The sequence below is a fragment of the Falco peregrinus genome, chromosome 5, assembly GCF_023634155.1.
Source record: "Falco peregrinus isolate bFalPer1 chromosome 5, bFalPer1.pri, whole genome shotgun sequence".
In the NCBI taxonomy this organism is placed as follows: domain Eukaryota; kingdom Metazoa; phylum Chordata; class Aves; order Falconiformes; family Falconidae; genus Falco; species Falco peregrinus.
The window spans coordinates 62,895,400-62,906,529 of record NC_073725.1 but is presented as its reverse complement, the minus strand read 5'-3'; the positions used below and the strand labels follow the sequence as shown (position 1 = coordinate 62,906,529).

Sequence of the window (11,130 nt, the reverse complement as noted above, 5' to 3'; positions counted from 1 at the left end):
AACTAGATGATTTTCTGAAGCAGGCTATTATGAAGTCTGTAAAACAGCTGTTAATTAGTCCCTTTAATTGACATCTAATACTTTTTCCTTTCAACAAACCACTGAAGAATCCTGTTGAGTTTTTCAGGCTTTTACTTTTTTGCAGTAGGACTTCAAAAGTTTGCTGAAGCTGTAATGCAGAAACCCTTTCACTTCTGCTCTTTGTCCCATGGTACCTGCATGGTCTGAGAATCCATTATATACTAATTTCCTACTGAATCCCACATGTCTTCATGGGCAAGACCATATTTCTACAAAGTTTTATGTCACCAGTGCTTCTTTGGTGCTTGGTATCTTTAGTGTTATATTTTCCATATAAAAGATACAGCTTATTTTTTTTTTTTTTCTTTTCTCCCTTCCCTCACGCTCCTCCACCCTGATGAACAGCAAACATGTGTTGTCCTGATCCCAATAGTCAGAAAGATGGTTACTGCCAGACAATCTACTATTCTGGTCCATATCCACAGCTGGTATAAATCAGCATAGTTCCCTTGAAGTTAGTGGAACTCACTGATTTATAGCAGCTGAAAAGCTGGTCCAAAGGCAAGCTTTTGCTGCTCTTTTGAGCTGATGTTCCTATAGGAAGCAGTGGTAATATTGGGCAGACAATTCACCCTATGAAAATTGGGAGCAGCAACAGTAATCTCAAAGAAAATTCTCAGGTTTACCTATATTTCTGTCCTGCTCCACCTTTGCTCACAGCAGATTCCCATCTGATAAACATCCGCTCAGCTGACCCGCCACATCCCTCTCTCCATGTGGATAGAACCCCTTCTGTTCTTCCTTCTGATATCTTGGCTTGTTGTAACCACTGAGGTGTTAAGGCATTGATGGAAAAGCTGGCGAGACCTACAGCTGACAAAAAGTAGGGAGAGAAATGGAGATCTCTTGGAAGTTCCCCATCTGTTTTTTTTTTTCTTTTCCCCACCCCCCACCCCATTAACTATCTTTGAAATGCCAGTGCCATTTGAAAATATCTGAATTTCTGTTTATAACTTGGTTATATTAAAGTACAGAGGTTGAGTAGCATATGAGCAGATGTGGTTTGGAGCTTGCTTCTTCATCCAACAGCTGACAAGACATCTGCTGTGCTGGGGGCTGAAGAAGCAGAAAAATAAATTGTCTTCTGGTTGCAAATCTTCTAAAAACACTTTTTCTCTGTTCTCTGGGGAAGACATTCAAGCTGTGGCCATCTTACAACTCCAAGGACAGCATTCCTTATTGGGAAAAGTTACACAACCGCTTTTGGTTGGAGAGAGAACATCTTTGACGTGCTCTCAACCTCTCATTTAAAGATGTCTGGAGAGTTTCCATCAATGGTTGTTTTTGAAGAGAGAATTGAAGTTTAAACTCAAAGATTAATTTTATTTTTATTTTTAACAGAAAAAAAACCCAACCTACTGGGGGTGGGGAGGGTATTTTGTTAAGTCAAATATCTGAAAATTTATATGTTTTGGCCCTAAACGGTTCAATTCAAATATCCCACAACATTATTTCATGAAAATTGTTAACTTTTCTCACATCTTTATTTTCCTTGGGAAGAGGCAATTCACATTCTCCTCTACTTGGTCTGAGGGGGAGTGTGGCAAATTACAGTAAATGGAGTAAGTTTGATAGAAAATCTAATCTAGGGACCCTTTCCTTTGAGAGGCTGGACCAGATGATCTTCTGAGGTCCTTTCCAACCTGGGCTGTTCTACGATTCCAGCAGACATTCCAGCATTCCATTCCATATGACAGACAGGCTTATCAAGGACCAGAGAATCATAAGGCACTGTGGCAGCACTCCCAAATTTAAATGATTCAGGTTTTGGCCAGAATATTTTGTTTTCACTTATATTCTATTTTTTCTGGGTTTAAAATCCAATTTTTTTTTCTGTGGGAAATGTCTTGATGAGCTCCGTTCTTTTTGAAGATGATCCCAGTCCACCTCTCAGGAGAAACTTAGCATACCCTGATGATCAAGGGAGTTTTAGTAAATTCACAGCTAGCCCAGCCTCTCATGTAGGACTCCAGAATAGCTTTTTGGCACTAAAATCTACTGCTAACATCTGTTGTGAGCATGACTGAAAAATTGAAGAGGACTCCCCTCACTCCCCACCCTTCAAAACCTATTAATAGAAAGAGGGAATTTTGGTCAGGGTTTTTTTGCAGCTGCTGGGACTCTAGGGATCCTCATGGAAGAGGTGAATGGGGGTTTTAGGGCAAGATTAGCTGCATTGATTGGGCTGTTTGCAGAAGGATTTGCAGGGCAATGGAATATCTTTAATCCATGGAATCAGTCCAAGACATCCACCCAGCAGTGGTTAGCCAGCCCTGCAGGTACTTAAAACTCATAAGGTACCTCCCTGTTTTGCCTTGACATTGCATATTTAAATAAAGATGTTATTTAAATTTAAATATATTTCAATAAAGCATAAAGTAATCGCATAAATGGGGCTGTTACCTGCCAGCTACGCTACATTGTGATGAAAAAGTCAAGTGAAGAACCGCCTCAAGCTGTGGATAAGGGCTCGTCTGTTGGGGTATTTTGGTCATTGGTAGGTCTACACACAGAAATTAAACAGAAGCCAGGAGGGAATGTGTTATGTGTGTAGAAGAGGAAGGGAGATGTAGGAGACTGACTAAAATCCCAAAGTATTTAACTGGGATTTTTCTGGCATTGCCAGAGGCCTCCTCTCTGAGCCAGACTGACAATTTAATAAAAGTGGTGGGAGACTGCAACCACTTTAATTTTGCACAAGTGCAAAGGATCTTTTTGGTGAACTTTGTCAAGCCAACTGTACTGTGAATATACTTTATCATTAATATAATGAAAAGCATATTGACATAACTTTTGTATGAGTTTGTCTGAGAGTCAGAATGAGGTGAGCTTTCTGGATTGTCTTTGCCATTATTTCTCTAATATCTTTTCATTAGAGAACAGCTGAGAGGGGGGAAAAAACCCACCAACAAACCCCACAACCACGGCTGATCTGTGGCATTTGGAAGAGAAAGTGAAATACGACTCTTCTTGTTATTATGGTCTCTTCTTATCCTGAAGAGGTGGAGGTGACAAAATCCCAAGCTGCTGCGGGCATCTTAATTGCCTGATACTTTCCAGTGCCATTTCCAGTTCAGGAATAAGACCTGGTGGCTTTTTCAAATGTTGTGTGAAACACACTTCTGTGCTTAGGCTGGTGCCTGCTCAGACGCTGTCCTTGTGATGGTTGCTCTCAGAGCACACGCTAATTTGCATTGCAGCTTTGCTGCTTTGAATTAGCAAAACTCAGGATTTCCTGGGTCTGTGCTGACTTCTGCGATGTCAATCGAGAAGTCTGTAGTGGAGGATCATGGTGAAGTTACTCCCTGGTATTTCTTTGGGTCTGTAGAAAGCTCTTACAGTTCTCCAGCCATGACTTGTTTCAATGCAGAAATCAATGCAGCAAAACTTTTTACGGGGCATGAAAACAATGCACGATTTCTGTTATTTCTTCACAGAAATATCTACAGCTTGCAAAGTTTACAAGGATCACTTCTTCTGATCAGCAGGGTGCATCAGACAGTTTCCACACTTAATTCTTGTTTGCCCTGGACAGAAAATGGGCAAATGAGAAACAGAAACTTTCAGAAAGCCTTTACTCTGGGGCTTTGCAATAAGAAGGAAATCTCAGAAGGTGGAATCTAGCCTGGGTAGGGTTCATCTCACTTTATATGAACTATGTGTCTCTGCTCTCATCACAGTCACCAGAGACCTTGTCCACATACTCATTGTGGGGGTGATGCATCTCTTTCAGCAGCAGATATCTCAGGCTTCACTCAGTCACTTAAATGCCAGTGTCTGGTGTCATAGGAGATGCCTCTGCCTACAGTGGCCTCTTCAGAGCTATGGGGGTGCCCTATACCTACGGTTTAATAATTCACCGTGGATGGGGTTCGTTTGATTACATAAGTGTTTCTAGAGCCATTTCTGATACCTTATGGTATCAGAAGCATATGTAGGACTGGCCAGTATACAGTTATGGCACAGACCCTATGGGAGACTGGGGCCCTTCTGCAACGGCAACTGAAGGCCAGGTGGGATCATCTAGTGCATCTCTGTTGCATCTCCAGTGCAAACCAATCTTGCTCTATAACCCAGGGACCAAGTGTAGGTTTATACCCTAGGGAAGCTGAACTGCTCCCCTGGCTGCACAGCTTATAGTGTGTAGATCAATAGGCTGGTAAGCTGGTCTCAGAAACTTTTTCCTGCGTGGCCACACAAACGTGGGTTGGGACTGGTGGGCTCCATCAGAGCAGGTCTTGTGGCGTTTGTGAACTGAATAGAAGTGACAGAACTAGAGTCTGGTCTGGGAGAGACAGTAGACAGATTTCTGCATAGCTGTTCATGGAGACACATCCTTTTGCTGCTACCAGCTTTGACCAGAATTGAGTTACCTGGAAGGCAACACACTGCAGGGAAAAATGCAGTTCTCCGGGTGGTCCCTGAAACAGTGAAATGCCAAAACACCAAAATACCTCACTAGGTTGGTCAGGAGCAGCTCAGGGCTCCTGTCATAGGCAGTGTTCTTGAAGTGTCCTCTTTAATTAGAGGAATGAGATTTGCTTCCCATTATCCAAAAAGCATAAACAACCATTACTGTGACAGTTACGCTATTGTAGCGATGTATTTATTACTGTAATAAATGCTGTGGCATTGCCTCAAACCTGGAATCAGAAAGCAGGCTCTCATTCAGGTAGGACCTGGAACTACACCATATTGTATAGACACAAAGCTCAGCCCTGCTCCATTCCCCCTCCAGTCTCTCCAGGTTCCCCAGCTGCTTTCACTTGCTGAAGCCATGGTGGAGACAGCAGTTCAAAGGGGGTGGCCAGCTTTCTGTGTAGGAATCATGTGGCACTTCCAAGCTGCTTGTGTACTGCCAGTAGTGGATGGGCTACGATTTGGGAGCAGCTGGGCGGGATAAAGCACAAGCACTCTTCCAGCAAAGCCAGCCAGGGAACCAGGAGTGCCTAGAGCAGCTACTGAGGGGTAGGCTGGTGGCGGGGTGGGCAAAAGCAGGTCTCAAAGGGGTCTGAATGCTCTGTTATCAGGATGACGTAGTAAGAAAAACAAAGAGATTTATGATTCAACTGATACTTATTTGAAATGCCAGCACAGATCCCTTTTTCAAATACATTGTGATTTGGGGGGTGGTTGTCTTGTTATGGGGGGTGTTGTTTTTTTGGAAAAAAAATAGATCAGGCAATGTGGAAGTGACCATGTCTCAGACAGTGACCTGATTTAGAAAAATAACATAAGCAAATGCGGATCTGAAAACTGTTAACTCCATTTTGCTTTGAAGAGGAGTTATCTAAATCAAAGTAAGGCTGGGATTAGAAAAGCTTCAAGTGGATACCCTTATCTTAGTTATTCTAATAGGAATTTGGCATTCAAGTCCCTAAAATGGTCTGGAAAATCTCAGACGTAAGGATGTACTTACAGAGACCCAGTGTTATCCCAGACGCTGTGTGTGCGTGTTTCCATGCTTGTTAAATACTTTCTGCTATAAGCAATACTGGTTCTTTGCACCTTCCTAGGAGACCAGTGTGTGATCTGAGGTAACAATTCTCCCCTGTGCCAGCTAACGTGTTGATGGTCAGCCTCCCATATAGCTCCATCCTCACGTCTAATTATAAATCTGTGGTCATCTTTTAATGAACAGCAGCACAACAAAGGCCGGGATGCAGTCCAGCCTGAAAAAGAGACGCTGTGCAGCAAGTGAGCTGGGAAGGTAGGTGTCAGCATGGCCCTGGGGATGATAAAACCCATTGATGGACCTGGGTCATAACCCAGCCACCCCGTGTACCGCACATGCATGCACATGCGCACCAGAAATGTTTGACCCAGCGCCAGCCTCAGCCCTAAAACCCCCAACCTCTCATTCCATTTAAGTGTTAATTCATAACAATGCCGTATCTGATGGCTCTAAAATAGCCCGGTAAATGTCTTGTCCTTTTATAGCAGCAGCCCTATTGTAAGCTCTGGCATGTGACAGGTTGGAGAGTGACACAAGTGTGACTTCAGGAGACTGGACAGGCATAAAGACCTGTGTGCGCTGGCGATTTATCTTGCAGCAGCCACCTCTTCCCTGACTGTCTTGTCTCCTTCTCTCCCTTCCTAAAGCAGCCCACCAGCAAACCAGCATGCCTCCAAAGAAGCCCGAACCTAAGAAAGCTGAACCTAAGAAGGAAGAACCCAAACCGGCACCTAAACCAGCAGAACCAGAACCCAAAAAAGAAGTTGAATTTAACCCAGCTTCTATCAAAGTATGTATCTTTTGAGCTGGCATAGGAGGAAGTGGGCTGGTGGGGCTTGGGTTGGTGGTGGTTCTGGTGGTGGTGTATTCAGTACTGTGAGATGACCTTCTCCAAAAGCAGCTCATGGTTTTGAGCAGAGAGTGTGCAGCAAAGGCAATTGCCGCAGGCAGAGTAAGAGTGGGACCAAAGTTGCTGAGCGGGTGTCTGCTAAACAGAGAAGCTAAAAGCTGAATTTTATTTTACCTGAAGATGTTCAGATGTGTTTGCCCCATCTTATCCCCAAAGTATCAGATTTTATTGCATGCAAGTTTCACTGACCTCAGTGGGAACATGACTGCTCCTCTGCAGGCAATACTGCAGGTACATGTCAGGAAGCCTTGACTGTACCCGGGGCTGACCACTGACTAACCAATGGCCAAGGCCAGACTGGAGCGGGCTTGAATCATGTGTTGAATTAATTTCTGTCTGCCTGGAATGCATCACTTTTGTAGACATTACCAGTCTGGGACTTCTTTAAAGTGAGCCATTGACACCTCCTGCAGTTTTCCAGAAAAGCCCAACTGGATGGCAAGGGAACTATGTGCTTATGTGCGTACTTTGGAAGGCAGAGAGAAACTTGGGCAAAAATCCAGGTTTCCTGTATGACCTGCTACTTTCAGGTTCTGCCCCAAGGTTCCTCCAAAGGGCATGAGCCTTCTCCTCCTTTAGAGAAATTTCTACTGGAAAGAGTCAGTGCTGCTCCCATCAGGGTTTGCTGAAGTCTTGTTAAAATATGCAAGGATAAGATTATATTTCCTATATAGGTTTTGAGAAAATTTGGGGTCACTACTGTTATCCTGAGCTGCCTAACTGGCATCACGTTGCCCTTTCAGTAAACCACCCCATTGACAGGGAACTGCCAATGTTTAGGAAACACTCAAGGTTTTAAAGCTGTGAAGTAGTAATTCCAGTGAAATGATGCTGGAGGTCTGTTTTCCTTCCACTTGTTTTTTTTCATGGGAATTGACCCTTCAGCAGATAACTGAGAGTGACTCATATTTCAAAAGAAATTTGTATCAGAGAATGATAAGGAGAAAGAAATTATATGTTCCTATGGAAATGACCATGAAATGACCTCCTGACTTATAAAAATGCAATAAGCAAATGAAGATCTAAAGGTGAGTAGTTCCCCTTTGCTCCTTCTGCACCACACATGTTCAAAGGCAATGTCAGAGGCCCCTGCAGGCATCTTTAGAAACACCTCTCCCGTATTGTTTGCACAGTAAATACCCCAAGATGGACCGATACTGCAAGGCATAGCAGGATTTCTTTGCAAGGCATTGTCCTTTGGGAACTGTCCTTTGGGAAAAGGCATTGTTGCCCTTGGGAAAAAGAAGAGGAGCTTTGCAGCATCTCATGGGTTTCTTTCTCATAGGGATTTGGCCCAGACAATGACTGGGTGCAAATCAGCATTATTTGGTTGATTAGTTTAGAGCAGCCAGATTCTTTCCTGTTTCTTGCAAGATACTGAGCAACCAACAGGGGAGTCCTGGTGATCACCTGTGTTTAAGGTGAGCCATAGGACATGAGGCAAGACTAGATATTGCTGAAGAGGAAAAAGGACACAGCTCCACTGCCATCCATGGCACCAACTCCTCAGAGCTGAGACAAGGGATGAATGTCTCTGGGATCCTCTCTTGTTAGCTCAGAAAGTAGTTTCCCTCTCAGGAAAACACAGAAACTATGTGAGGAAGGGCATAAGTTACTCTGTCTCTTCAATGTGCCTCCTGAGCACGTGGCAACATGGCTCTTGCGTGGCTTGTAAATCATGGACTGCTGAAACTGTTTGCTTCTTCCACATGGGACTGACTCCTGCAGCTAGGGATTTATAATAAAGGAAGCACTGACAGTGGGTTTGTCCTGCCTTGAATCATAAAGACCTTGCAAATCTTTCAGTTTTAATACCAGTGAAAAAAACCCAATAATTTGTAACTTTATCAAGAAGTCTAATTACATGGAATTCAGTTTTGGGCTAGTTTTTAAAGTACTGACACTCGAGTAGTGCTGTGCTCCGATAACTTCCACCATGACCTTGAGCAAGTGGTACGTGGTGGGATCCAGCTTTCTGGTAACGTCTCTGTACTTAACATTCCTGCACTGTAAAAGGAGGAGAGGGCAATCGCAATAGCTTCTTTTCCAGGGCACACATAGCTTCAGCCAGAATACCATGACATTGTGATAATGTTCAGCTGGGATACTCTGACACTGTGGTATGAAGGGCAGCTAAGTCCAGTAGAGAGATGAGCTGTAATTAAAAAAAAAAACACCAAAAACCAACCCTCAAGCTGGTACCGCTTAAAAAACATTTAACACCACCATTTCAGGATCATCAAATACATTTTCATCCAAATAGGATTTGAAACCAATTCATTTTTGCATTATTTTTTAAAACGTACTCGCTCTGCACACTTCTTCATGCAATTTCTTATTTTGCCTTCCAGCACAATTTGCAATTATGGACTCCTATCATATTTTTTAAAGTGCTAATAAGTGCATATTGAGTAAGTAAATCCAGTACTCCTGTGATAGCATTGCTTCATCTTTGCAGAGAATATTCCATTATCTACGATATAGCAATTAGGACCAGGGAAAGCATAGGTAGATGCATGGGTTGGGTCCACGGTATTTTTTTTCCCCAAAACTCATATGCTATAAGGGGAGACAGTATTCTCTAGAGAAGTTTTCCTGGGAGTTTTTCAATTAAATGTTTTTAATCATAAATGCTTTTGTCAAAATTGAAGCTATTTGTGCACAGGGCTGGCAAATATACTGCTTCCTGCTCCATAAACCTAGCTCTGGTGGAGCTCAGGCCATCTGGTGTAGATCAGAACACCTCCCTAGATCATTGTACAACATTTGAAAAAAATGCCTTAATGAGTTTTTAAATTCTCCAAACATCCCTTTACTGCATTCCAGGATGAAACTCATTCTTGTTTTCATGCAGAAGATAATCTGTAGTTAAAAAAAGGCGAGGAAAACAACCTTGTGTCAAAACAAAATGTTAAAAATTAATGAAATGCATCCTTTGATAGGAATGTCTCAAATTATCTATATTCATTCTTAGACCTTATTGCACAATTTTGTATTTGGAATTTTTGACCTTTTTTTTTAGGCACTAAAAAGCCTCCAAACTAACATACTTCTGTGGTAGGGAAATGTACTTCTTGTTTCAATTTTCCTGTGTGTTAGTCTGCTGTCATGAGAATGGTCTAAAAGCCTTATTTTCTTATTTTTCTTTTTTTCTTAATTTTCTATGAGCCATGTTTGATTTTCCCATTGTCTTTCTCTTGCCGTTTCATTGTCTCAGTCTGTACCGAGTCTCTACTGGGTTATCAGCTGCAGTAGCCTAAATGTGAGATAAGTCCCATTAAGTACATGCAGTTATTCTAAAGTGTTAATGTTACTCACATATACATTCCCATAGGATTTGATCCAGTACTTTGAATCAAAGTAGATTGTATGTGACTGAATGTTGTTTGCAACTCATAGAAAAGAGGTTGTGGTTTTTTTGTTGTTGTTTCTTTGTTTTTCTGTAAGAGTTTGGCTGAGTCCCCAAAGAATTATGTTTTTAAGAAATTGTTTCTAGGGCTCCTGAACCTCTTTACTTTGGGGAACAGATTGTCCTGAAGAGATATTGTTGCAAGAAGATTGTCTGTTGCATATACCTCATTCATTCCCACCCAAATGCTGTCTTTTAGTAGGGGGGAACATTTGCTAGATATATATTCTGCTCTCCTGAAAAATAGTAAGGCTGATGCAAAACAGGATTAATCTTTTATTGTTATGGACACCAAAGTTGTGTCCATACCATTAACCATTGGAAAGCTGATCATTGATCTTAAATGAATCATCTGTAATCAGCAGAGAGAAACTCTCCTGAGGTTTATCCCTTGCGGGTGTGCTGAACACATATATCAGGATGGATTGGATCACCCTTGGAAGACGCTGATCTCTTGATAAGGGGAGATGAGACAGGTATTTGGGTGCCGATGTTTCAGCTGCTAAAGATAGCTGAGATGACGTGTGCTCAAAGTCCAGTGAGTCCTGGGTCCCAAAAGGCCATGCAGAGACAACTGGCATATGTGAGGACCCGAAGGAACACAGCTTACCATATAGAGTTATCCTTGATAGCCACGTTTTCCCATGTCATCACTTGATATGCTCATTGTAGCAGCATACAGTAATACAGGTGCCTGGGGAAAAAACACTCATCGCTTATTTCTGTGGAGCGCTGTGATCATGAAGCCACGTGAAACTTGTTCTCCCTGAAATGCCCTGCAGGCTTCTGAACATCTGCAGGGATACTAAAAAATAAAAGTGTCTTCCCTTTTTCTGCAAGGACAGATGTAAAAGCATCTGGGATGGGAGCAGCCGTGGGGAAAATGTACAGGCATGGCACAGCACCGGTAAAGATGGGATCCTGCCGGACTTGTCTGTTCAGCTGGGAAGCACAGAGCGTGCCACAGTGTGACGGCCAGGTCACAGCCAGCAGATGTGCAGGGCTGCACGTGCGAGCTGTTGCTGCAGCGTGAGGCAGGACTGGGCAGGCTGGGGTGGCTGCACTCCCAGGAGAAGTGATGCAAACATCTCCTGGGGGAGATGGATTGATTGTCATGGGGGAAAATCCCATTTTAGCTTCTAAATGCCTTGCTAGGTGGGATTGGCAGAGGAGATTTTGCTGCCTTGCTGAAGAAATTATTCTGGGCTGAAGTGACTGAAATGATTATTTCGGAGTGAGCTTGGATGTGGGAGAAATGTGAGTTAATAGCGGACA

At 42.9% G+C, this 11,130-nt stretch overlaps 1 protein-coding gene across 1 annotated transcript in view; it reads left to right on the top strand.

Moving 5' to 3' along the window:
* Positions 1 to 5,703: 5,703 nt before the first annotated feature.
* MYL3 (myosin light chain 3) overlaps positions 5,704 to 11,130 on the top strand; it is a 39,261-nt gene continuing 33,834 nt past the window's right edge. The window contains exons 1-2 of the mRNA XM_005229552.3: positions 5,704 to 5,791; positions 6,184 to 6,326. Of these exons, the coding sequence (XP_005229609.1) occupies positions 6,204 to 6,326 (123 nt within the window). The 5' untranslated portion in view covers positions 5,704 to 5,791; positions 6,184 to 6,203. The remainder of the gene's footprint in view (positions 5,792 to 6,183; positions 6,327 to 11,130) is intronic.